This window comes from Odocoileus virginianus, chromosome 3 (genome assembly GCF_023699985.2).
Source record: "Odocoileus virginianus isolate 20LAN1187 ecotype Illinois chromosome 3, Ovbor_1.2, whole genome shotgun sequence".
In the NCBI taxonomy this organism is placed as follows: domain Eukaryota; kingdom Metazoa; phylum Chordata; class Mammalia; order Artiodactyla; family Cervidae; genus Odocoileus; species Odocoileus virginianus.
In genome coordinates this window covers 18,375,636-18,402,803 of record NC_069676.1, presented here as the reverse complement: position 1 = coordinate 18,402,803, position 27,168 = coordinate 18,375,636, and the positions used below count along the sequence as shown (strand labels likewise).

Sequence of the window (27,168 nt, the reverse complement as noted above, 5' to 3'; positions counted from 1 at the left end):
ATGTAGCAGGTGTCGGAACCTTCCTTTTTAAGGCTGAATCATTCCAATGCTGTGGACGGACCACACTGTGTTTATCCATCATCTGTCTGTCAGTGGACACTAGGCATACTTCTGCCTTCTGGCTGCCGTGAATCATGCCTCTGGGAACACCGGTGTGCAGGCACCTCTTCAAGACAGCTTTCCATTTTACTGGGTGTAAAGAGAAGTGGAACTGCTGGGTCACACCGTGATGCTACAGTCAACCATTTGAGGAACCACCAGACTGTTTCCACAGCAGCTACCTTATTTTCATGTTCCCACCAGCCGTTCACCCGGTTCCCACTTCTCCACAAGGTCCTCCAGTTTTATTTACTCACTCATCAGCGGAATGGAAATGCCCTGAAGACCTGTGTGTGCCAGGCACTGTCCTGGACACTGCGTATACAGGGAGGAGAACAGCATTTATCACCACGACTCAATCTGTGAACAAACAGCCGCGAAAAGACGCATGGGGAGCAACAGTGGCCATTTCAGACAGGCTCTTGAGGAAAGGCCTCTCTGAGAAGGTGGCATATGAATAACCTGCTGGAAGATGTGAAGGGATCTGCGCTGGGCTTAGCTGCTCAGTGTGTCCGACTCTTTGCGACCCCGTGGACTGTAGCCCGCCAGTCTCCTGTCCACGGGATTCTCCAGGCCAGAATACTGGAGTGGGATGCCGCGTCCTTCTCCAGGGGATCTTCCCAACCCCGGGATTGAACCCAGGTCTCCCACATTGCAGGTGGATTCTTTACCGTCTGAGCCAGCAGGGAAGCCCCGGAATACTGGAGTATTCCTTTTCCAGGGGAAAAGCCTATCCCTTTTCCAGGGGAACTTCCTGACCCAGGAATCGAGGGAGGTGGGACCCTGGAGGGCTGCGGGCAGAGGAGGGGCGGGGCCTGACTCAGTGCTCAGGCGCGCCCTCTGGTGGCTATTGCGCGGAGGAGAGACAGGGGATGAGGGCGGAACCCGGAACTTGGATGGAGGGGACCGCTCTAGACCAGGCAGGACAGGATGGAGGCAGAGGAAAGGAGTGGGATTTGGGAGGTGGGGGCGGGGAGGGGGCCCGCAGACGCGGCCGTCGCACCTGGCTGCCATGCCTTCCTCCGCCGGCAGGTGCCGCTCGCCGGCTTTCCGCGCCCGCCAGCCCGCCACCTGCGGGCTCCAACGCGCACCTGCCGGGAATGTTCTCCGCATCCCCGTTCCAACAGGGAAACTGAGCGACTGGGCCCTTGCCCTAACGGCAGGCGGTGCCCCTGGACCCAGGCACTAGCCACGGCCCGGTGCAAAGTGAAAACGCAGGGTCCCTACAATACCAGGAGGCTTTCAAGACGGAAAATCTTTGGACCACCCAACTTTGGACCACCCAGGTGGCCAGGGAGGGGTTCCGGGTGCTTTGGCTGTGGTGAATCCCGCTGCGGTAGACTTGGGTAACAAGAACCTGGTGCAGACCCTGCCTTGGATACATCCGTAGAAGTGGAATCAAATCTGTGATTCATCAGCTAATAAAGGGAGAGGGAGGGCCTTTGTAGCCCAGGCTTTGGGACAACGCTGGTGGGGGAGGTGTGTGTGGCCAACGCAATGGCCAGGGAGGGACCCCGCTGTCGTCTCCCATCACCTGAGGAGCACCAGGTACTTTGAAGCTATGTAAACATCCTATTCCTCATTAAACAGTAAGGACTTATTTTTAAGATTTTTTTCTGGGGGGAGGGATGCAGACCATTTTTTAAATCTTTATAGAATTTGTTACAATATTGCTTCTGTTTTCTGGTTTTTGGCCAGGAGGCATGTGGGATCTTAGCTCCCCGGCCAAAGATCAAACCTGCACCTCCTCCACTGGAACGCAAAATCTTGACCACTAGACTTGTAGAAAAGGACATTTTTAATATTGAACAAATAACACTTGAAAGGAGTGGCTCATTTCTAAAGAAAGAAGAGACTATGCATTTGTAGCATTAGTACACAGTATTATTAATATTATTGATCCCCATACATCTACAATTCTTCCATGATACTTAAAGCAAATGGAAACTCTTATTGGTCACTATGATGATTTGAATAAAGATAGCTTTATAAAAACCTAACAATGTTGAGATAAAGTATTCAATTGTCAGAGTACTCTATGGAAATAAAAAATCACCTAGAAAAAAAAAGAAAGGAGAGACTTTTGGGTGAGATACATTTAGATCTAGAAAAACTCACCAGAAGGAGCGGGAGTGTACATTGGTGCATGCACTTTGGCAAGAGAAGTCATATCTGGGAATGTAAGCCAGGTGTAAGCTGGCAGGTCCACAACTGGGCATTTATTTACAGAGAGTCATACATAGGTCTTCAGAAAGGCACACCCCAATGGCCACAGCCACCCCTCTCGTTACAGCCCCAGATGCCCATCGACACTAGAATAGATGACTATCCCAGCATGGTGATGACAGTTAATAATACTGTATTGGGACTCCCCTGGGGGTCCAGTGGTTAAGACTGAGCTCCCAATGCAGGGATCATGTGTTCGATCCCTAGTCTGGGAACTAGATCCCATGTGCCACACGGCAGCGTGGCCAAAAACCCACATGAAACTGTATTGTACTTTGAAAGTGGCAGAGAGAGTTGGTCTTAAAAGTTCTCATCACAAGAAAAATAACCACTCCATGTGCCAATGGATGCTAACTAGAGTCACTGTGGTGACCATTTCACAATATATACAAATGCAGAATAATTATGTTGTACAGCTGAAGCACATGTTACATATCAATTATAGCTCATTTTAAAAAATATATATAAAATGCTGACTAAAAGGATATATACATGGATGATGGGATGTTCACCCAATGGTATAGTCTATAGAAGTAAGAATTAATGAATTTCAACCACAGATAATCATATGATTTATGACACAAACAAAATGTTGCGTGATAGATAATTTGCAGAATGTTCAAAAATAACAGAAAAATAACATGAATTTTAGAGTCACTTAATACTATTGTAAATAAAGAAAGCAGGGAAGTATAGAGGGACATTACAAATGGGAATCACAAGACGATCAGCTCAGCAAGAGGACATAATAATCCTAAATGTGTCTGCATGAAATAGATGAAGCAAAATATGATACGACTGAAAGGAAAAGCAGAGAAAGTCACAATTATACTTCAGAACTTCTACAGTCATCTCTTGGTGATTGGCAAAATAAGCAGACAGGATATTAGCAAGAATAGAGATCTAAACAATACCACCAACCAACCAGACACACAAATATGGTGAAATGATTTGGGGCAAAGATAGAAATGCAGTTCAACAGAGAAAGGACTGTCTTTTCAGCAAATGGTGCTGGAAAAACGGGATATCCTATGCAAAAACAAACAAACAAACAAAAAAAAACCCTCTACCTAAACAAAAAGGAACACAAGATGGATCAAAGGTCTAAATGTGAAATGTAAAACAATAAAACTCTTAGAAGAAAATAGAAAACTTCTTGGGACTCCCCTGGTGATCCACTGGCTAAGACTCTGTGCTCCAAATGCAGGGTGCCCAGGTTCGAGCCCTAGTCAGGGAATTTGATTCCATATGCTGCAACTAAGAGTTCACATGCCACAACTAAAAATAGATTCAGTGTACGAAATTAAGGCCTACCACAGCTGAATACATAAATAAATAAATAATAGGGCCCCTAAGTTTTGGACACGACTGAGGGACTGAACACACACAGAGAAAAGAACTTCTTTGTGGCCTTGGGTCTGGCAAAGTGTTCTTAGTGACAGCAGTAAAAGCATGACCTGTGAAGGGGGGAAAAACCAATAAATTGAGCATCATCAAAATGAAGCACAAAGGACATAGCTAAGATAAGGAAAAGCCAAACCACAAGCTGAAAAAGAAATTTCAAAGCCCACACCCCATAAAATGACTTGTATCCAGAATATATAAAGAATTCTCAAGACATAATAATAGGAAAACAAGCCCCCTGGCAAAATATTTGAACAGATGCTTCACCAAAAAAGATTCATGGATGGCACATAAGCACATGCAAAGATGTTCAACGTCATTAGCTGATCAGGGAGACGCAGATTAAAATCCACAATGAGAAAAAAAATTAAAATAAAAAAATAAAATCCACAATGAGGTACCATTACATGCATCTTTGTTGTTCAGTCGCTCAGTCATGTCCTACTCTTTGTGACCCTATGGACTGCAGCACGCCAGGCTTCCCTGTCCTTCACCATCTCCTGGAGCTTGCTCAAACTCATGTCTATTGAGTCAGTGATGCCATTCAACCATCTCATCCTCTGTCGTCCCCTTCTCCTCCTGCCTTCAATGTTTCCTATCATCAGGGTCTTTTCTAATGAGTCGGCTCTTCGCATCAGGTGGCCAAAATATTAGAGCTTCCGTTTTAGCATCAGTCCTTCTAATGAATATTCAGGATTGATTCCTTTAGGATTGACTGGTTTGATCTCCTTGCAGTCCAAGGGACTCTCAAGAGTCTTCTCCAACACCACAGCTCAAAAGCATCAATTCTTTGGTATTCAGCCTTCTTTATGGTCCAACTCTCACATCCATATGTGACTACTGGAAAAACCATAGCTTTGACTATATGGACCTTTGTTGGCAAAGTAATGTCTCTGCTTTTTAATACACTGTTGAGGTTGGTCATAGCTTTTCTTCCAAGGAGCAAGGGTCTTTTAATTTTGTGGCTGCAATCACCATCTGCAGTGATTTTGGAGTCCAAGAAAATAAAGCATCTTAGAATGGCTGAAAAAAAAAAAATTGGACAATACCCAGTACTGCTGAGGATGTGGAGAAACAGGAACTCTCAGGTGTTGGTGGTGGGGATGAGAAACAGCACAGCCACGTTGGAAAACCAGCCATTTCTTACAAAGTTACACGTACAATTACCCTATAACTCAAGCAGCCTGCTTCTAAGAATTTATCCTAGAGAAATGAACACTGATGATATTTATATGATATGTTTATAGCAGCACTGTTCACAATTGCCCCAAAATGGGAGCAATTCAGATGGCCCTCTACAGGTGAATGGATAAAGGGTGATGAGCCCACACAAAGGAAAAGTATTGGACAGTTCAAAGGAAAGGGCTCCTGACACACCCAACTGCATGGACAAGTCTCAGATGCTAAGTGAAAGAAGCCGATCTCAACAGCTACACAAAGCTTCTGTTTATATGATATTCTCAAAAAGATTTTTACAAAAACAGAGACTTCCCTGGTGGTCCAGTGGCTAAGACTCCACGCTCCCAATGCAGGGGGCCTGGATTTGATCCCTGGTCAGGGAACTATATCCCACATTCTGGTACAGCCAAATAAATAAAAATAAATAAATAGATTCAAAACACCATAGCAATGAAAAGCAGATCCAAAAAAAAAAAAAAAAAGAAAAGCAGATCCACGGTTTCCAGGGGTGAGGGCTAGGGTGAGCGTCTGGCTACAAAGCAGTATCTGGAGGAGGTTCTTTAGGTCGCAGAACCATGGTCTGTCAACTGTACATTTGTTAAAACTTAGAACCCTACACCAAAGAAAGTGTCTACCAAGCCACATAAATTGAAAAAATGAAAAACAAAATAAATCTTATAACCAAAAAGTACCCCCCAAACACAGATGTACCATAGAAATGGCTGTAGTGCTGATTACCTGGCCAGAGGAGGGGGTGGGAGGCTGTTCATGTAGGAAAGAGCATGTGGGGGCCCTCATGGGGCTGATGACACCCTGAATCTTGGCCGGTGGGGATCACATGGGTGTTGGTTTCACAGGAAATGATTAGGTTAATATATTTTGATGTTCTCTGTGTTTTCCATATGTTTGCATTTAAAGAATTATTATTATTTATATTACTATTATTTGGCAGCCCCATGGTATCTTAGTTCCCTAACCCGGGACCAAAACCCACCGTCCTCTGTTTTGGCAATGTGGAGTCTTAACCACCCAACCACCAGGGAAGTCCATATTTGTGTATATGCACAGAGCTCACCTGTTTTTCCTCCATCAACTAATAGGTGAAAGGTGTCCCACCGGGAAGGGAGGAAGCAACCTTTTCCTGTTTGGGGAACTGAGAAGATTTGCTGTGAGGGTAGAGAAATTCACAGATCTGGGCCCTGGAGCAAAAGGAACCAAGGCACTGCTTGTTTTTTCTCAGGAGGTCAGCGGGAGCCAAGGAAGGTATTAGACCAGTGCCTACCGCCCTGGCCCCGTGTCACATGCTGAAGGCCTAGTATCCTTTGGGAAATAGTCAGCGGGGTGGCCCCAGGGGCTCCCCGCCTCACCCCACCATCCGCTCTCCATCCTGTGACTCAGCCTGGCTTCCCAGTTTTGCCAAGCTGGTCACCTCTGTTCTCTCCGCCCGACTCTGCAAGGCCCAGACTCGTTTCTGTTTTTCTTCACCTGCCTGGGAGCAAGAAGTTACCCAGACCTCGGGGCCCCAGGGAGCATCCCCTCCCCATGGCCATCCGGTCACGGGGCGGGGACAGGGGTAGGCAGGGCAGCGCCTGCCGGGCCCCAGTGACCCAAGGGGGCCCCTATCGAACTTCCCATCTGCCAGTCGTTATGAATCAACAGCAAGAAAACCACACCGGTCGTGGCTAGGGTGTGGTGGAGGGAGACGGTTGCCGCTGTGTCCCAAGTGCAGCACGCACCCTTTCTGGGTCTCACCAGCACCTCTGGGAGGGGCCCGGAGGCTGCAGGATTCTGTGTATCTCTGGGGAGAGGGGTGTTTGGGAGCTTTCTAGAATTTTCTAGAACCTCTCCAAGAGCGTTCTTCTTCCAAACACAGCAAAGTACCGAACTGGAGGCAGTCAGTGGGGACCCAGCCACAATTCACCCTCTGGTTCCCCTCTACTTCTGGAGACCTGAGGGCTGAGGGGTCTGGGCATGGTGACCTCTTGGCTTTTTTGGGAGCAGCTTCCACTCCCAAGATTCTCACTACGGCCAGGCTCCCTGTCCGGCTTCTCATCCTGGTCCCAAAGGTTGTCTTGTCAGGGTGACCTTCTTTGACTCCCCCCCCGCCCCATGTTTCAAGTCACAAATGAGCCCCCTTACATCTCCCATACCCCTCCCTGGGCTTTATTTTCCTCTCACACACACTTATCACCATCTGATAGGCTCGGATATATATATATTTAAGGTATTTATCTGTCAAGGGTATCACGCAGGGAGGTAGCGGGGAGTTTGACATTTCAGACTCTTCTTTGAGTAGACTGCCTGCCCCATAGGAGGCGCTACATACATATTTGCAGGGAGAATGAATGGCCCTGGCTCTAAAGCTGCTGGCTCTGCATTGAAAGCCTGAGGCCCCACGGGTGGGAGAGCCTCCCCCAGGAGTCATGCCTGGTTGTACCTCCATGTCCCCATCTGTGCAGGGGGCTGGCAAGGAACTTGGGGGTGCTGTCTGCGTGAAACCCACTTCCCCCAATACACAAAAGCGCTTAAAGCAGTATGTGCCCCTGGGCCTTGGATGTTCTTTTTTTTTTTTATGTTCTTTTAAAAAAATATCAGGATGGGGGACTTCCCTTGTCAGTCCAGTGGTTAAGACTCCAGGCTTCCAATGCAAGGGCACAGATTTGATCCTTGGTGGGGGAACTAAAATTCCACATGTTTCTCAGGATGGCCAAAAAGTTATTAAAAAAAATAATAAAGATGGTGATAAGTATTCTGAGGATTGCCTCTAATTGGCCCAGAGGAAGGGAAGAGGGGCGTGGGCCAGGGCGGGCGTCAGACCAGGGAGGACGGAGAACCGGGTCCACCCCTTCTCCAGAATGAGGAAGAAGGCCCAGCGTGCACCCAGGCAGCTGGCCTTTCCTCCCCGGCCCGCCCTCCCCCGAGGCGCCCACCTCATCTCTGAGTTCTTCTGCCGTCGACCTGTCTGGCCCGGCCAGGCAGGTCTGGGGATGGGCGGGGAGCCCTGAGCCAGCATCTTTTCTTCTCCTCCACCCCGGAGCTGGCAGGCAGGCCTAGAGAAGCTGAGCCATCCGGTAACCAAGGCCAGGAAGCCAGGGGGTCCCTGGGGGGGGGTGACCCCCACGACGAGGGAGGCCCTTCCCGCCGGCTGCCAGGAGCCCTCCCCAGAGCGGCCGGGCTGGGGTTCCTCCGGAGGCGGGGGCAGGGGCGATGCCGCCTCGTGCCCACTGAGGCCCCACCATGGCCCGCTCGCTCACCTGGCGCTGCTGTCCCTGGTGTCTGACCGAGGACGAGAAGTCGGCAGCCCGGATCGACCAGGAAATCAACAAGATCCTCCTGGAGCAGAAGAAGCGCGACCGAGGGGAGCTGAAACTGCTGCTTCTGGGTGAGTTGGAGGCCACCCAGGGCGGGGCAGCCTGGGAGCCCACTTTCAGGATGAGTCGACTGAGGCTCGGTTCCTCCTCCCAGGGAGTGAGCTGTGAGCCCGTTTCCCTGGCCCAGACACCTCCCAGGCATCTGCAGGGGTGGAGGTGGCTCAGTTGGGTGGCCTGATTCCAGCCTCCTGGCTGGCCCAGCCCGCCCTACAGGCTCCCAAGTCATGAGAAGGGAATGAGCTGCCTAATGCCGGACCTCCAGCCTAGCCCTGGGACCGTGGAGAGTCCAGGGCCCTTCCATCCCTCTGAGGGCTTGACCTGGGTTTGTTCTGGTGGTTTATCAGGATAAGTCCTGTGGGCAAAGCGTGGCCAAGCACCTTTGATGGATTGATTAATTGATGGATCAGTTCATTCATTCAAGATGTACTGCATAATTCCTGGAGGTGGGGTGCAATAGCAGGGGAGATGGAACGCTGTGTGTCCCTGACTTTAAGGACCTCAGCTTCTGGTGACGGAGCCAGACCATAAGCCCGTAAACTAACAAGGAGATAAAATAATTTCCGGCAGCAAGAAGAGGAGGTCAACAAAACCCTGTGAGGGAGTTGGGGTGATTCAGGTGTGATGGATTACAAGGCTCCGAAGTTGTGACCTGTGAAACCTCACGTCTTATGGTCCACATGTGTCCACTCCCCCAGCCACTTTGCTCTGTGTGTGGCCCCGCAGGCCTAAGCCCAGGGACCCCAACCTTGAAGGGTCTCCTGGGAATGCCTGAGTCCTGGACGAGGGCTGGGGAAGGCCCTGAGTTCCCAAAATCCCACCTGCCTGCCCTGGGACAAAAGGCAGGGCTTGGCCATCTGGATAGCCGCCCTGTCTCCTCCTGCTCAGTGGGAAGGGGCAGCCCGCAGGGGTGGAAAGAGAGGAGAAAGTGGGGCGCAGGACCCCAGTGAAGCCGTCTAAGCCTGGAAGGGGTTTTTATTTTGCTTTGTTTTGTTTTGGCCTCGCCCCACATGGCATGTGGGCTCTTAGTTCCCTGGCCAGGGATTGAACCTATGGTCCCTGCTGTAGAATCTCAGAGTCTTCCTTTGGAAGTCTCAGGAAAGTTTTAATTAAGACTTAAATAGCTATCTCTATTCACTTTCTGTAATAACTAGGCTTTTATATATGATATGGTATCTACTATTTTTTTAATAAATAGGGCTACATAGGCTATTCTTTTTTGAGCTTTGGTTATTGGTATCTTCCAAAGAATTTGGCTCTTTGAAGTTTTCAAGTGTACAGACATAAGATTGTTTCTAACATTCCCCTGTCATCCTTTCATGTCTGTAGGATTTGTAGTGATGTCTCTTTTTTATTCTTTGTCTTCTCTCCCTTTTGGGGAAGCTAGGAGCTCAGGTGGCTTGTCAGTGTTAGTGATCCTTCCTTGCACATCTCAGGTTTCTCTAACCATACCTCAGGACTTCTGCACTTGCCGTTCTCCCTGCCAAGGGCTGTCAGCATCCCCGCAAGCCTTTGCCTGGCTGGTGTGTCTCAGCTCAAGTGTCACCTCCTCAGAGACATGTTCCCTGATTTCTCTGGCTTCAAAGTCAGACCTGTCCTTCTTCCTCTGCACAATTTTTCTTCTGCACTCACTTCATGACACTCTTTCTGGTGTTTTTTGTTTCCTTGTTCACTGTCTGTCTCTCCAGTTACACAATAAGCAACAGAGAGGTAGAGACCATGTCCATCTTATTCACTCTTGTGTCCCCGGGATTATTTCAGGAGTACAGTGACCTGATCATGAGGGTATGCCTGATGCATGCTTTATAAATGAGTGAGTGAATGAATGAATCCAGTTTCTGGGGTGATTTTCCCCAGAGTTATACTGTATCTTCCTAGAGCTGACAGAGTCCTTTGCTCCACTGACTACTGGACAGCCAGCCCCAAATCAGGAAGCCACTTCTGCTCATTGCGGGGGGGAGGGGAGAAGGGATGTTGTCCACGTGTCCAAGCACTGATGTGGCCCTGTGGACAGCCTGCTGGACTGTGGTTTCAACCACCCCCATCCAAGCCCCAAGGGCTGCCTCCACACCTGCCCTCCTTCTTAAAAACAGGAATTGAATTCAAAAGTTTTTTGTTTTCTTCTGGGAGGTGGTTGATCCTTTTGAGGAAGAAGCCCAAGGGACCAGGGGTCTGTCCCTGGTAGGAAGTAGTCACCACATTGAGAAGGGGAAGAGTCTGAATAAAACAATTAAAGGAGCCATCTCTGGGACTTCCCCGGTGGTCCAGTGGTCAAGACTCCAAGCTTCCATGGCAGGGGGTGCAGGTTTGACCCCTTTTTGTGGAACTAAGATCTTGCCTGCTGTGCAGTGCGCCCCCCTCCAATAATAATAAAGAAGACAGCTCTGTCTGTACTATGTGAGGTGGGAACCATTCCTATCCCCAGATGGGGAAACCAAGGCCCAGAGAGGTGAAGCGACTCGCCCAAAGTCACAGAGCCAGGACTGGAGCCTAGAATTCCGGTTCCAAAGTCCATGATCTTGACTGCCCTGTGAATGTGCTTCCACAGAACCCCAGTGACAGATGGGGAAACTGAGGCCCAGGGAGGTGGCAGGATTGGGTGTGGGGACTGTAGCCGGTTTGGAGGCAGAGCTGGGCATGGAAGCTGGGCTGTGTGGTCTCCAGCTGCCCGGGCCTGACTCCCAGTGCCCCAGGAGCCCCGTCTCCCGGGAGTGGAGGTGGGGTGGGGGCTGCAGTTCCCCATGGAAGGAGCCACCCAGTGTCTCGTGATGCCTGGGACTTGGCGCAGCTCCTGGCCTCTGCATTTCCACTTCCTCCCCCGTGCCCAGGAGGAAGCGGCCACTTCCCGTCTGGGCTGCGAGGCTGTGCCAGGTGGAGACAGCTCTCCTACATCTTCCAGCGTCATTTGGGGAGCTTCCTGAACCATACCATGAGAGGCTCTTGAATCCTCAGTGGTTCCAGGAGTCATGGCTGCAAAGGCGAAGTGTTTCACTTCAAGCTGGGTGGGACTCACACGTGAGTCATGAAACCCAAGTTGTGGGTGGCAACCAGGATTTTTTTTTCTTTAATGAAACAGTGCATCCCAACAAAATTAACTGTTGCTTGGTGAGATCTATGTTTGTGCTCCCAGAGGAGCAGCCCAGAGGAAGGTCAAAGAATGCAGTCCCCTGCTGTAGGTCTCACTGCCATTTTGGCAGCACCCAGAGGAGCCGATGAGCTTCTGAGTGTGTGGAGAAAAATCCTATTAACTGATATTTTGATGATGCCTGACTCAGCCTAGCGGCCACGTCCTATTTTGCTGGTGAAGGATCCACAAGGGCTTGTTTTTACTCCTCTGCTTCTCCATTAGCTGTGTGACCTTGGGAAAGTCACTGCACCTCTCTGAGCCCCCACATCTCCACTGTGAATGGGAACACAGCGGGAATGTTTGTGAGGTTCCACCAAGGTCAGTCAGAGAGGACCTGGGCTCAGGGCCTGGCAGATGCTAAGACTTAAATCATTGTCACTGGGAAGACACGGATGATGACAATGATTCAAGCAGCACCTGGGGAACTTCCCAGAATGATCATGAACGAGCCCAAGAACTCTGGACTCAAAACTGGGTTTTAGTCCCAATCTGGCCACTCACCAACTGCAGGACCCAACCAATCTGGGACTCAGTTTTTCCACCTGAAAAGTGGAACCGAGGGCCATTCTTCTTGTGGGCTTGGGGGAGCTGGTGCATGGACCCCACACCACACTGGGAGGGTGGGGTCAGGGGGGCGGAACTCACAGCCACCTCTGCCATCTCCAAATCACAGAAGCATTGGAGACCAGCCTATCTCGGACTTCCCAGGTAGTACAGTGGTTAGGACTCCTTGCTTCCATTGCAGGGGGTGCAGGGTCAATCCCTGGTTGGAAAACTAAGGTCCCACATGCCACGTGATGTGGCCAAATAAAGAAATAAACAGAGCTGTTAAAAAACAGAGACCAGCCCATCTCCCCAGGTTTCCCAGTGGGAGGTGAGGTTGTGGGTTTATCTCACCAACTGTGATAATCAGATGTCCCACTGCAGGAATGTGAGTTTGATGTATCTCTGTCCTGAAGCCCAGGGAATTTCAGAATCTGAGACAGGTGGCTCCATACTGAAGGGGTGGTGTCTGTTTGTTGTTAATTTGTTTATAGTAAACATTTATTTATTTAATTGTTGGCCATGCAGGATCTTAGTTCTTCATCCAGGGATCGAACCCATGCCCCCTGCATTGAAAGCACGGAATCTTAACTACTGGACCACCAGGGAAGTCCTGGAAACTTTTTATTTTGGAATCACTTTCAATGGACAAAAACGTGGCAAAGACTGCACAGAGAATTCCCGACTTCTGAACCACTTCCTCTATGATGACTTCTTACATAAGTGCTGTGGGCTGTCATAGCTGAGATGTTAACATGGGGACTGTACCCTTATGCTTCTATGGACTCAACTCCAAAGTTTAGATTTCACTGGTTTTTCCACAAAGGCCCTTTTTCTGTTTCAGCCTCCAACGCAGTATCTCACCTGGCTTTTGAGAGGTTTCCCCCCACTTTCTTAACTTTACATTTTGAAATACTTTCAGAGTTCTAGAAAAGTTGTACTGGATCCTTCTGAAAGTGTTAATATTTTATCTCATGGCCTTTATTCCCTCTCCATACATACGTGTGTGTATATTTGTAATTTACATAATGTATGTCTGTAGCTTACTTGCTATATATTTATTTTTAAAAATGAAATTGCATTTAAAAATATTTATTTATTTGGCTGCTCTGGGTCTTAGTTGCAGCATACAGAATCTTTAGTTGCAGCATCAGATCATTTAGTTTTGGCATGTGGGATCTAGTTCCCTGACCAGGGATTGAACCCAGGACCCCTGCATTGTGAGTGCAGAGTCTTAGCCACTGGACCACCAGAGAAGTCCCACTTTGCTATACATTTATATATTTAGTACAGATATATTCATTGTTTTTTGATCCATTTGTGAATACAGTTGCAGCCCTGATCTTTTTTAAAATTTTATTTATTTTTAATTGGAGGATAATTACTTTTCACCTTTTTATCCCCCAAATACTTCCATGGGTTTGGGTCTCACTAAAAAGCAAAGACTCCCAAGACGATGATGAGTGGCCGATGCATGTGATACAGTCTTGTCTCCATCACGTCTGTCCCACCAGTGTTTCCAGTTTCCCCATGAATGTCCTTTAGGGTAACAGAAAAGTGACTCTTTTTCTTGGACCTCAAGTGTAGTGGTGTCACCAGCTCACCCCTCACTGCCCTCAAATGTGCTGGGGGTGGGGAGGGACTGGAGCCCCCCCACAGGTGATACAAGAGAGCACTCCCTCTTCCGCCACTTCACACACTCCCTGCCTCCTCCCTACTATGTTCCCACTGCTCCAGGTTCCTCTTTCTGGCTCCAGCCAGGCTACCCCTTCCCTTTCTGCGGCTGGTCTCAGTTCCTCCTGCACGAGTGCCCCCCGCCCTTGGAGGCACCCCATGCCAGGGTCCCCCAGGGGCTGGCAGGGTGATGGAGGTGTTGGAGGAGGCTTCCTGGCCATGTACCTCTCACCTGGATGTCAAACCCATTTCACGGATGAGAAAACAGAGGCTCCAAGAGGGAGATATCGGGGCTCAGACAGCAGCGAGCCAGGCCTTCCTCTTTGAGCTCCTGGTCCTGGGCTCTGGAAGGTTCTAGTGTTAATATCACAGACCCACATCTGGCTTTTGGGCCGTGCAACCCTGCACTCAGAAGGGCCCCGAAGGTCCATCCTGCACTTGGCCCTGGAAATTCTGTAGATGAGCCTGCAAGGACCCTCATCCCACCCTGTTCCACTGTGAGGTTGTGTGGGTTCTGTCTCCCAAGTATCTCATGTGAATGTGCCCTTCTCTCTCGCTCCACGTGGCCACCTGGGTCAGCCTGAACCATCTGGCTGGTGGGAAGTCCTCCCTGCAGTAACCAGAGGGCACCTGTGGGCACCTGAGTCAGGCCCCGCACCTCCTCTGCCCACAGCCTTCCAGGCTTCCACCTCCCTGAGGGTAAAAGCCCAAGTTCTCCTGCAGCCCACAAGCCTCTGCATGACCCGCCCTGTCCCCTCCCTGCCCTCCCCTCCTCCCGCCCCCTCGCTCACTCTGCTCCAGCCACAGGGGTCTCCCAGCTGTTTGTCAAACACATCAGGTACAGTCCTGCCCCAGGGTCTTTGCACATGCTGTGTCCGCTGCCTGATGCTCACTTTCCCCACATCTTGGCACGGGAGCAACCTTCTCAGCCTTCAGATCTCAACCCCAATGTCACCTCCACTGAGAAGTGTTCCATGCACTTAGCTGTAGTAGTCACTCAATCACTCTATTTGTCCTATTGTATTTCCTTCATAAAACTTTCCCTACCTGAAATAATTATAGCAAATAATGATAGCAGTAATTATAATTATGGTAAAGACTACTACTGCTAATAGTAGTGAACACGAATGTAACATGAATGTAAAGGGCCAGATAGAAAATCGTTTCGGGCTTCCCAGGTGGCTCAGTGGTAAAGAATCTCCCTGCCACATGGGAAACTTGGGTTCAATCCCTGGGTCGAGAGGATCCTCTAGAGAAGGAAATGGCAACCGACTCCAGTATTCTTGCCGGGAGAATCCCATGGACAGAGGAGCCTGAGGGGCCACAGTCCATGGGGTCTCTAAAGAGACAAGACTTAGCAACTAAACAGTGCGGAACAATAAATCTTTTCAACTTTGCAAGCTGGAGGGTCTCTGACTACTCAACTGTGCTGCTGTCCCAAGAAACCAGTCCTAGGTAATTTATATACAACCAGGTGTGGCCATGTGCCAATTAAAACTTTAATTGCTGTGCTGTGCTTAGTCGTGTCCAACTTTTTGAGATCCCATGGACCGGAACCCACCAGGCTTCTTTGTCCATGGGGATTCTCCAGGCAAGAATACTGGAGTGCATTGCTATGCCCTTCTCCCGGGGAATCTTCCTGACCCAGGGATCAAACCCAGGTCTCCTGCATTGCAGGAGGATTCTTTACCATCTGAGCCATCAGAAAAGCTCGTGAATACTGGAGTGGGTAGCCTATCCTTTCTCCAGGGGATCTTCCCTACCCAGAAGTCAAACTGGGGTCTCCTGAGTTTCAGGTGGATTCTTTACCAGCTGAGCTACCAGGGAAGCCCAGAACTTCATTTACTGACCCTGAAACCTGAATTTCATGTAATTTTTAGGTGTCATCAAACAGTGTCTAGATTCCTCTCAGCCATTTAAAAATGCAAAAACTAACCATTTAAAAGCTGTAAAAATTGTAATGGTGAAAATAATTAGAAATGTAAAAACCATGCAGACTGTAAAAATTTGCTGGCCATGCAAAAACAGGTGACTGTCAGGCATTCCCTGGAGGTCCAGTGGTTAGGACACACTTTCACTGCAGAGGGCCTGGTTGGATCCTTGGTTGGGGGGAACTGAGATCCCACAGGTTGTGCTGCTCAGCCAAAAACAAAAGCAAAATACAAACCAAACAAAAAACAGGGACTTCCCCGGGTGTCTAGTGGATAAGACATGAAGCTCCCAATGCAGGGGGCCTGGGTTCGATTCCTGATCGGGGAACTAGATCCCCCAGCGCAGCCAAATAATAATAAAACAGAAAATCAAATCAAACAAACAAAAATGGAAGAAAAACAGGCGCCAACAAGCTTTGCCTGAGGGCCAGTGGTTTGCCGACCCTCCAGGACTACGTTTCCATGAACCAGTTTAAACCTCACATCCACCCAGCAAACCATGTTTTACAGGTGGAGACCCAAAGGCTCAGAGCCGTGAAGGCACCCAGGGTCACGGAGCCAGGATTTGAGCCCCATTGCCTGGGAGTGGTGGGTGCTAGGTGGCGGGACCCCCTTGAGGGCTGAGCTGACCATGGTGGCCATCTCCCCAGGTCCCGGTGAGAGTGGAAAGAGCACATTTATCAAGCAGATGCGTATCATCCATGGGGCAGGCTACTCGGAGGAGGACCGCAAGAATTTCCGGCCCCTAGTCTACCAGAACATCTTCGTATCCATGAGGACCATGATCGAGGCTATGGAACGGCTACAGATCCCCTTCAGCTGGCCCGAGAGCAAGGTGAGCCCCGTGGGGAGGGGGCTCCCTTAGGGCTTCCAGGTGGGACCGCATCCCCTCAGATTGCCTAAGTTCTTAAGAACTGCCCCCTCCAAGGTTTCTTGAGATCCTGGTGTACATTTCAGGCAGCTTAGCACCAACTGGTGACTCAGTCGGTAAAGAATTCGCCTGCAATGCAGGAGACCCAGGTTCGATCCCTTGGTCGCAAAGATTCCCCCCACCCTCCGAGAAGGGCATGGCAACCCACTCCAGTATTCTTGCCTGGGAAATCTCACAGACAGAGGAGCTTGGTGAGCTACAGTCCACGGGGTCACAAAGAGCTGGACAGGGCTGAGAAACAAACAGTTTCACCTTCGGCACCAGCATATACCCCCCCCAAGGGTTCCCCTGTGGACCCCCAGGGCGCAATCATCTCTCCCTTGCACCTTATGATGCCTGGTAGGAGCCTGAGTGGGCATGTGTTTTGTTCTAGAAGTATTATTATGGTGGATTGGTTCCTGAGCCCTGTCCCACCCTGCTGAGGGGACAGTGCTATGCAGACCATGTGTCACATCACCCTTCTTTTTATATTTCATTGTTTTATTTTATTTTTGGCTGCACCAGATTGCATGTGGGATCTTAGTTCCCTGACCAGGGATCAAACTTGCACCTCCTGCATTGGAAGCAGGGAGTCTTAACCACTGGAACATCAGGGAAGTCTCCACTCTTCTTTTTAAATATTTTATTGTATGAAGAACATTAGACATGAAATCTAATCTTAGCAAATTTAAGTGCATAATACAGTATCAGTAACTGCAGATACAAGGTCATAAAGAAAGAATTCTAGAAGGTGTTCCCCTTGCCTAAGGGAAACTTTATTCATATCAACCCCCAACCCGTCCCCTCAGCCCATTCTATCCCCTGTGTCCTTGCACTTGCTGCTTCCAGATTCTTTGTGTAAGTAGAATCATGCAGGATCTGTCCTGTGACTGGCTTATCTCACTTAACATGATGTCTTCAAGGTTTATCTACATTGTCCCCTGTTGCAGAATTTACTTCTTTTTAAAGGCTGCATAGTAGTCCCTATATCTACATCCTTATTCATTCATCCATTGATGGACATTTAGGTTCTTTCCACATCTTGGCTACTGTAAACAATGCTGCAATGAGCCTGAAAGTGCAGATATCTTTTCAAGATCCTGATTTCATACCCAGGCGTGGAATTGCTGGATCATATGATAGCTCTATTTTTAAAAAACAAATTATTTGCTTATTTACTTTTTTGGCTGCTGCACGCAGCTTGTGAGATCTTAGTTCCCTGACCAGAAATTGAATCTGGACCCTCGGCAGTAAAAGTGTGGAATCCTAACCACTGGGCTGCCAGGGAATTCCTGGTGGCTCTATTTTTAATTTGGGGGGGGACCTCCAAACTGTTTTCCACAGTGGCTGTACCAGTTTACAGTCCCCCCAGCAGTGTATAAGGGTCCTGACCCCTAAGACCTCAGGGTTGGTTCCCTAAGAGTCTTCTCTCCTTAGCTCATAGATGGCTGTCCTCTCTGTATCCTCACATGGCCATCCTTCTGTTGTGTTCGTGTCCCAATCTCTTCCAATAAGGGTACTAGTCACTCTGGACTAGGGCCACCTTCATGATCTCATGGTAGCTTAATTACCTCTATAAAAAGATAATTCAAACATAAACAAGAGAGCGCCTGCTTCTGGTGCAAAGAAAAGCAGACGGATGGAGCAGAGGTTGCTGCCCTGCGCGGGGTCACCGGAACTGGCGCTCCTTCGCCAGCGCCCCTGCTGCCCCTGCGGCCTACAGACACGCACCAAGGGGGCAGAGACGTCAGGAGGGCAGCCCCACACCCTGCCCACCCTGTCCAGCTGCTCTGACCCGCCCCGTCTGTCCCTTCCCAGCACCATGCCAGCATGATCATGAGCCAGGACCCCTACAAGGTGACCAAATTCGAGAAGCGCCATGCCGTGGCCATGCAGTGGCTGTGGGAGGACGCCGGCATCCGCGCCTGCTATGAGCGCCGGCGAGAGTTCCACCTGCTTGACTCGGCTGTGTAGTGAGTCTGGGGTCCAGGGACCGGGTAAGGGGCTGGGGTCTGGAGCAGGAGGCTGTGCCTCTACACAGTCCGAGGAGACCCATTCCCAGGTACCCGAGCAGGCAGAGGGGTCCCAAGGCTGGCCGGCTTCCACTGCGGGGGTGCTGTGGGTGGTCTTGACTCCCAGGTAAGGGTGTTTCTGAGGTGACGTTGCTCCACAGGTGACCCAGTTCCTGGGGTGCACTGTTACCGGGGTGACACAGCGCCTGGGGTGATGCTGCTCCTGGGGTGACAGAGCTCCTGGGGTGATGCAGTTTCTGGAGTGACATAGCTCTTGGGGTGATGTTTCTGGGGTGACACCGTTTCTGGCGTGAGACCATTTCTGGGGTGATGCTGTCCTGGGCTCAACGCTGGGTGTCTAGTTCTCAAGGATATCACTGCTCTTGTGGCAGTGACATATACCTGGGGTGACACCCTCCGCAGAGAGACACACTGCCCTGAGGGTGACGCTGCTTCTCCCTGAGGCTCCCGTGGCCTCAGGCTATGCTCCTCAGCCACCTGGGACCCACAGAAATGCTGGCCCCCTCTGGGGGCTCTCCTCCCCCAGCAGGGTCCTCATGGGGCCCTGAGTCAGGGGAAATCTGAGAAGCAAAGGGAGGTTGCAAGGCCAGCAGTCAGGGCTTCTGGCTCCACAGCTACCTGTCGAACCTGGACCGTATCACGGAAGAGGGCTACATCCCTACCGCACAGGACGTGCTCCGAAGCCGCATGCCCACCACCGGGATCAACGAGTACTGCTTCTCCGTGCAGAAAACCAACCTGCGGTGAGCACAGAGCTTGGAGGCTCTTGTAGGAGGGGCCAAGGAGCTGCAGCACTGAGGGCTGAGTAGGAGTTGTCTGTCCCAGCCCACAAAGGGCCTGTCAGGCTGGGGGAAGCAAAGCTGGGCATAGACATCTCCATCCCCCCCACGGAGTCAGGACTGGGACCTGGAAGGGCCCACACGTAGCCTCCAGAGTTCTGGGAGAGGAAGTCTTTCTGGAGGAGGAGGCATTGGTCTTAGGGCATTGAAGAATGATTAGGAGTTCACTAGAACTATGGGGTGATGGGAAGGTGGAAACAGAGACTGTGCAGTCAGGGCTAGATCCAAGGGATTGATTTGGGGCTGGGGAAGCTCAGAGGCTGATCCCTCTAGTGATCAATGAGGGGTTCATGCTGGGTGTCAGAAGACCCAGGAGGAGGCAGGAGCCATGGTCCAGGCAGACAGGGTTGGGAAGGGTCTGGGCAAGTGGCCATGAGGATGGAAATGAGGGAATGGTGCAAGAAATGTTTCTGTTGTAGAATGGGTGAGCTTGGGAAATAGAGCAAGCAGTCAAAAAAGACACGCTGTGAGTTTCCCATCAAGATGATGGTGTAGATGGTAAAAACCACTGTGGTGGTGATAGAGTGGGAGGTGTTAGAAAAGCCGATGGAGTTATTTGGGGCAGGTTGGGTCTGAAGAGTCTGGACCATCTGGGAGATGGCTGGGCGCAAACGGGCCTGAGCTGGAAGACAGAGAGGTGTGGGGGTCCAGTGCAGCCAAGAATGGTCCATGCAGAGCCGTGGCCAGTGTCAAAGACCAAGAAAAGGTCAGAGGCACAAACAACTTCTGGGAGTGGCCTTCAGAGAATCTTCAATGACCTTAGCAAGACGGTGGCAGAGAGCTGTGCAGGTGTGCCTGAGAATCTCCAGTGCTCAACCCACTCATGTGTGATCTCTCATTTCCTTGAATGGCCCTCCCTCCTGGCTCCATGCTTTTGAAACAAGAAGGTTCATAATTTACTGTTTGCATTTGAATCTCCTCCACTAGATGGAGAGCCCCTTGAAGTTACAGCTTGAGACTGATTCTACTGCTTCTCTGATTGGTATCTTATGTGATATCGAGTGTGTGTGCTCAGCCGCTTCAGTCGTGTCCAACTCTTTGCGACTCCCTGAGCTGTAGCCCGCCAGGCTCCTCTGTCCATGGGGTTTTTCTGACAAGAATACAGGAGTCTGTTGCCATGCCCTCCTCTAGGCAATCTTTCCAATCCAGGGATTCAATCCACGTCTCCTTCATCTCCTGCGTTGCAGGTGTATTCTTGACTATTGAGCCATCGGGGAAGCCATTGCTTGGGTGGATGAATGGATAGATGGATAGGTAGGTGGATAGATGGATCAGTGGGTGGCTGTATGAATGGATAGATGGATAGATAGATGGATGAATGGATGAATCGTTGGGTGAATATGTGGACAGATGGGTGACTAGATGTGTGAGTGGAAAGATAGATAAATGAGGGGGTGGGTGGATGGACGAACAAGTGGATGGGTGAGCGGGTGAAAGTTTAGGATTAAAAGTAGTGGTTGGGGAAGTTCAGAGGAAAGACTGGGTGGAGGAGGGGAATTTTCAGAAGGGGAAACTTGAGTCCATTCTCAAGGCAAAGGTGAGGGCTCAGAGGAAAGGGAGACTCTGAGCTGGGAGGCTGGAGAGTAAGCGAACCTCACAGCTGTCTCAGCCTCTGGAGCCCCATTCTAAGCCGCTGCCTTCCCCATCTGACTCTGGACACAGGGTCTGAGGGAATCTGGGGATCACCAGAAAGGCCCGTTTTGAGACTCAGGAGCCTCAGGCACCAGCCTGGATTTTCCTCCTGTACATCGGGGCAAGTCTCTTCTTGCTCTGAGGCTTCTGGCATTTCCTGCCTGCTGCCTGAGTAATGGTCGCATCCCCAGGGAAATGACGCAGGGTTTGTTATCAGCAACCCATATTTCTTAGAAGAGACAACAGGAAGTGGGGAGGGCTCAGGTTTTTGTTGCGGTGTGTCTGGGGGTGGAGGCAAACACTTGTCCTGGGACGCAAAGAGAGGGGATGGCTCTTGCCCATCTGTGTGGCTGCTGGACACTCCCGTGGTCACCCAGATCACAGCCAATGGGAAACTGAGTTTTGCAACTTCCCCTGGGTCATCAGTCAAAACAGGGCAGGCTGAGGATGTGCCCAACCAGCTGTCCCCTACTGTGGGGTAGAAGGCAGCCCAGTGCAACAGCAGTTCAGGATAGTCCCCTCTCTTCTCTGTACTTCAGTTTTCTCATCTGTGAAATGGGTATCATAGTGATGCCTGCCCCATGGGGTGAAAGGCAGTCACTCATAGGTGGCTAGCATCTATTCTTGCTGCTATTAATGTTGACTGTGGGATGTCCCGGCCAGGACTGGGGTCTGGGATGCCATGTCTCAGGGTCCCTGATTGGGTCTGAGCTCTGACAGGAGGTGGTTTCCCCGCAGGATCGTGGACGTCGGGGGCCAGAAGTCAGAACGCAAGAAGTGGATCCACTGCTTCGAGAATGTGATTGCCCTCATCTACCTGGCCTCGCTGAGTGAATATGACCAGTGTTTGGAGGAGAACAACCAAGAGGTGAGGTGCCACTGGGGATGTGGGGGTGCCGTCTCCCCTACTCTTCTTGCTTACTCCTTGGTCCAGGGACCCTCAACTGAGCAGGAAACCCTACCGCCACTCTTGAGGGAGTCTTTGTGTGTCTGGCGTGGCTTTGAGCTTCACCGTCCACTCTTTTGTGGCCAGACCATTGAACCCCAACGCACAGATCCACACGTATTTGTGAGACAAGGACCCTGGGGACACACATACACACACACGCACACACAGTTGGATACTCAAGCTTCAAGGCACACCACCCTATTCCCACACCTTGAGGCACAGTGTGTGCTGTCCTGGGAGTATGGGTCATGCTGTGGGAATGGGGCTATGTCCTGTTTTTATTCAGGATTTTCATGAATTCTTCTCCTAATTCAGCTTCCCTGATGGCTCAGTGGTAAAGAATCCACCTGCAATGCAAGAGATGCAGGAGATGCAGGTTGAATTCCTGATTTGGGAAGATTCCCTGGAGGAGGAAATGGCAACCCACTCCAGTATCCTTGCCTGGGAGATCCCATGTACAGAAGAGCCTGGCAGGCTACAGTCCATGGGGTCACAAGGAGTCAGACACGACCAAAGCAACTGAGCACCCTGAAGGTTGGGCACACTATTATCTCTGACATGCGCACTTTTCAGGGTTAAAGTCTCACATAGGCAGTTTCAGGATCCAAGGGTCAGGTGTTATAATTTGTACTTTCGGGCTGAGTCAGATAGAATCAAACTGAGTGAGATAGAATCAATTTGAGGTCATTTTGACACAGATCTTGCTTGAATCGAGCCACACACCACGTCCCACTTTGCTTGGGCTGCTGTGATGAAGTCCCACAAACTGGGAGGTAGGGCTGGTTGGGGGGAGTGGGTGGTAGAGCTGAAACAACAGAAATTTATTGTCTCATGGTCCTGGAGACAAGAAACCCAAGGTCAAGGTGTCAGTGGGGCTGTCTCCTTCTGATCCTGTGAAAGAGAGTCTGTTCGAGGCTCTCCCAGCTTCTGGCTTGCTGACAATCTTTGGGGCCCCTTGACTGGAGAAGACACCACCCCATTTCTGCCTTCATCTTCACATGGCCATCTCCCTGTGTCCTAGTTTAAAAAATAATTTTTAAACTTTTTTGGCCATACTGTGTGGCATGTGAGATCTTAATTTCCCAACCAGGGATGGAACCCTTGCCCCCTGCATTGTAAACACAGAATCTTAACCACTGGGCCACCAGGAAAGTCCTTTGATTTCCCCTTCTTATAAGGACATTGGAGTCAGAGCCCACCCTACTCCAGTGTGACCAATTCTTAACTAATTACATCTGCAAAGACCCTATTTCCAAATCAGGTCTCATTCTGAAGTTCTAGGTGGACATGAATTTGGGGGTGGGATACACTAGCCCAGCCAGGACTGGCACAAAACAATCTTGGGCATACACAGGCAGCTGGCCCCACTGCCCTGAGTCTCAGCCCGGCGGGAACTGGATGGTTCCAGTTCAGCCCAGCCTCAAGCTGCTGGATGGTGGGCTGCCAGCCCCATCTCCACCTGTGGGGAGGGCTCCTGTTCAGGCCGAGCATCCGTCTGGATCCATGACCAGCTTGTGCCTCCCAACCCAGAACCGAATGAAGGAGAGTCTGGCCCTGTTTGGGACCATCCTGGAACTGCCCTGGTTCAAAAGCACTTCTGTCATCCTCTTCCTCAACAAAACCGACATCCTGGAGGAGAAGATCCCCACCTCCCACCTGGCTACCTACTTCCCCAGTTTCCGGGGTGAGTGGTTCTAGAACTTTCTATACCCTTCACTTCCCAAAAGCAGCTCCCAAGAGAGATGCTGGCTCAGGCCACACCTCAGCCTGGAGTCACTGGGGTTCCAAGTGCAGTCGGACAGACCTGCATTCCAGACCCATCTCTGATCTCTGCCGGAGATCTCTGAGTCTCAGCTTCCCGCTCTGTCAAATAGGGAGAAGGTAACAGAAGCCTTAATACTGGGTGCTGAAAACAGCAGAAATTTCCCCCTCATAGTTTAGGAGGCCAGAAGTCTGAAGTCAAGATGACAGCAGTGTTGGTTCCTTCTAGAGGCTCTGGGGGAGAGCCTGTCCCAGGCCCCTCTCATTTCTGGCGGTCACCTGTAACCCTTAGCATTCCTTGGCTTGTAGTTGCGAGTCTCCAGTCTCTACCTCTGTTACCACGTGACTCTCCCTGTTTCTTGTTGTCTCTTCTCTTCTTCCTTTCTTTGTTTTTTGCTATGCTGGGTCTTTGTTGCTGCGTGTGGGCTTTCTCTAGTTGTGGGGAGTGGGGGCTATTCTTCATTGTGGTGCACAGGCTTCTTATTGTGGTGGCTTCTCTTGTTGTGGAGCACAGGCTATAGGTACGTGGGCTTCAGTGGTTGTGGCTTATGGGACCTAGAGCTCAGGCTTAGATGGCCTGCGACACGTGGAATCTTCCCAGACCAGGGATCGAACCCATGTCCCCCTGCATTGGCAGGTGGATTCTTATCCACTGTGCCACCAAGGATGTCCCCATCTCTTCTTTCCTTACAAGGACACCAGTCATTGGGTTTAGGACCTGACCTAACCTAGTGTGATCTCATTTCAGCTTAACCAATTACATGTGCAAAACCCGCTATTTGTAAATAAGGTCATATTCTGAGATTCTGAGTGGACATGGATTTGGTGTATTCACCAAATTGTGAGTTTTGTGTATTCATCCTAATACACAATCAACCACAGTAAGTGAAATCCTTAGCATGAGCTTAGTGTATAAGTTTTGAGGATGTCACCACAGGTGTGCGGAGAAGGCAATGGCACCCCACCCCAGTACTCTTGCCTGGAAAATCCCATGAATGGAGGAGCCTGGTAGGTTGCAGTCCATGGGGTCGCTAAGAGTCAGGCATGACTGAGCGACTTCACTTTCACTTTTCACTTTCATGCATTGGAGAAGGAAATGGCACCCCACTTCAGTGTTCTTGCCTTGAGAATCCCAGGGACGGAGGAGCCTGGTGGGCTGCCATCTATGGGGTCGCACAGAGTCGGACACGACTGAAGCGACTAAGCAGCAGCAGCAGTAGCAGCCACAGGCGTGACCGCTGGTCTGTCAGAGTCTGTGTGGCCAGTCTCACCCAAACTTACCCACAAGACTTGAGGTCTGGGTGACAAATGTCAGCTTGTTCCAGGAAGGTGACCTGGACACTCTTCTCCATCTTCCCAGAGCATCCCCTGGGCAATTCTGGAAGTGGGACCATGACTTGGAGAGTTTGGAAACAGGGATAAAGTAGATCATTTTGAGGATGGTTTGTTTCCCTTCATGTCGCAGGGAACCCCCATAACTCATCCTTTTCTCCCAGCCACAGAGGCTGAAGCACCCTTTGCTAACTTCTGACTCACGGTCTTCTCTCCTCTCTACTAAATAATATTCATGACAACAATAATAAGCCAATAACAGCTAATACATCTAACACTAATGGAAGCACCTTCATGTACTGACTTGTTAAAAATGCTTATTAAAAAATCGCTGTTCAGTAGCACTCTTGTTTCTCACCACTATAGAGATGGGGAAACTGAAGCACAGAGAGATAGAGTCATTTGCCAAAAGTCACACAGCTAGTAACTGGCAGAGGCAGGATTCCCACCCAAGTTTCCTGGATCCAAAGCTGGCAGGTCGTAACCATTATGGGAACCTGCCTTTCTGACAAAATGATGATAGTACAGGCTCCTGAAAGCTTCTCTGATTGAACACGGAGCCCTCGACATGATTGTGTTGAGTCTTCACAACACCTCAGGGAGGCGTAGGACTGTCATGATCCCTGTTTTAAACAAATGAGGAAACAAGACTCTCAGAGCTTACGTGGATTAACAGATAAGGTAACCCAACTTGTAAGCAGTGGAGGCGGGTCTTGAGGGGTTCCAGAAGCCCTCGACTCACTATATATATATTTCACATATGTGTGTGACCGTGTGTGTATGTATATATGTATACACACACGCACACACATACGTATATGAGTGAGAGATGGCGGGGTGGAAATCCCACGTGTGCCCCATCAGGGCAGCCATCCCTCCCCTTCTCTTTCATCTCCCCAGGATGTCTTTCTCTGGACCTCCAGGTTCCGAGCCCAGCTAAGAGAGAGGGTATTTAACACGGTTCTGTGCAGTCTCAGAGACCAGCCTCATTGGTCCATTCCAGACCATGTGACCCACATGAGCCTACCCGAGGCTCCTACTGGCTGGGCCTCAGTCATGTGAATAGCTAGAAACACAAAAGACGGTGGCGGCTGGCAGGCACCCTGGCGGATGGTTCCTCCAGCCCCGATGTTGTCCAGAGTCTACCTTGGTCCCAGGAGGGAGGGGCTCACACCTGCCACAGGAGCCGCGTGCTCTGACTGCCCACCCCTGTCCCCAGGCCCCAAGCAGGACGCGGAGGCAGCCAAGAAGTTCATTCTGGACATGTACACCCGCATGTACGCCGGCTGCGTGGACGGTGCCGACGGGGGAAGGAAGGGCCCGCGCTCCCGCCGCCTCTTCAGCCACTACACGTGCGCCACGGACACACAGAACATCCGCAAGGTTTTCAAGGACGTACGGGACTCGGTCCTGGCCCGTTACCTGGACGAGATCAACCTGCTCTGACCCAGGCCCGCCGCTCCGAACTCGGATCCGCTCCGAACTCGGAACCTGCGGGCAGGGGGTGCGGGGCGGGCCGGCGCTCAGCCAGCCCAGATGCCCCATGTCGCTCCAGCCCCAAACCCAGGTGGAGGAAGGACCACGAGTGAGCCGGCGTGGAAGGCCGGTCGCTACCCCTTTCCTTCTCCGCCCCTCGTCAGGACAGCCTCTGGATCCCCCTTCCCTCGACTCAGTTTACCTCCTCGGAGAGAAAACACAGTGGCCGTTTAGGAGGCCAAGGTGCAGGAAAGGGTGGAAAGAGCAAGGGATCCAGGACTTGAGTGGGTGGGGCTCTCTCAGGACCCCCACCTGTAGGTATGCCCTCTCTTGGGCAGAGACCCTTTGGGCTTCTGTGCCGGCCCCGGGACTGGGGGAGTGGTCCTTCATGCCGGGGACGAGGGATCTGGCGCCCCCTAGCGGCCAGGAGCCGCCATCCCAGCCTGAGGTCTGGGGAGCTCAGGGACTTCGTTTTCTTGGGAGAAAGAGACTCCCTTTCAGAGCCTCTTGGCTCAAAGTGTGTCTTGCCCCGGTTTGCAGATGAAGGAAACCGGGGTCCACAGGTATCCGCCTTCCTTCCCAGGCTGGAGGCCGGGAGCACTGCATCTTACAACCTTCTGTATTTATTCCCTCACCTTCTGCATGGCCCCCTGCAGGGTGGACATTAAAGAAATGACATTCTGGA

General features: G+C 50.7%; 1 protein-coding gene, 1 long non-coding RNA gene and 1 other non-coding gene across 5 annotated transcripts; 1 reads left to right on the top strand and 2 right to left on the bottom strand.

Annotated features, from left to right (window-relative positions):
- Positions 1–1,879: 1,879 nt before the first annotated feature.
- On the bottom strand, positions 1,880–8,245 carry LOC139034334 (uncharacterized). Of its 2 annotated transcripts, XR_011486753.1 has the most exons (3): positions 8,163–8,239; positions 5,984–6,061; positions 1,880–4,752 (listed from the first exon to the last, which is right to left on the bottom strand). It is a non-coding gene; the product is annotated as an uncharacterized lncRNA (long non-coding RNA). The 2 variants fall into 2 exon arrangements; XR_011486752.1 differs by lacking the exon at positions 5,984–6,061 and having other exon boundaries at positions 8,163–8,245.
- GNA15 (G protein subunit alpha 15) lies at positions 7,758–27,168 on the top strand. Of its 2 annotated transcripts, XM_020895274.2 has the most exons (7): positions 7,759–8,290; positions 16,202–16,386; positions 18,280–18,434; positions 19,109–19,237; positions 21,704–21,833; positions 23,445–23,598; positions 26,227–26,547. In XM_020895274.2, the coding sequence occupies exons 1-7, from the start codon at positions 8,146–8,148 to the stop codon at positions 26,451–26,453; spliced, it is 1,125 nt and encodes a 374-aa protein (XP_020750933.1). In that variant the 5' UTR covers positions 7,759–8,145; the 3' UTR covers positions 26,454–26,547. The 2 variants fall into 2 exon arrangements, with proteins under 2 accessions (XP_070321108.1, XP_020750933.1); XM_070465007.1 differs by lacking the exon at positions 23,445–23,598 and having other exon boundaries at positions 7,758–8,290; positions 26,227–27,168.
- Positions 13,130–13,202, bottom strand: TRNAV-CAC (transfer RNA valine (anticodon CAC)). The gene has a single exon. It is a non-coding gene; the product is annotated as a tRNA-Val (tRNA).

What these genes read in the sequence shown, in the direction of transcription:
- GNA15 (XM_070465007.1), top strand. Translation starts at nt 8,146, where the DNA reads ATGGCCCGCTCGCTCACCTGGCGCTGCTGTCCCTGGTGTCTGACCGAG. An exon ending in TCAGCTGGCCCGAGAGCAAG is followed by an intron (nt 16,387 to 18,279) that starts GTGAGCCCCGTG and finishes GTCCCTTCCCAG; the next exon opens with CACCATGCCAGCATGATCAT. An exon ending in GTGCAGAAAACCAACCTGCG is followed by an intron (nt 19,238 to 21,703) that starts GTGAGCACAGAG and finishes GTTTCCCCGCAG; the next exon opens with GATCGTGGACGTCGGGGGCC.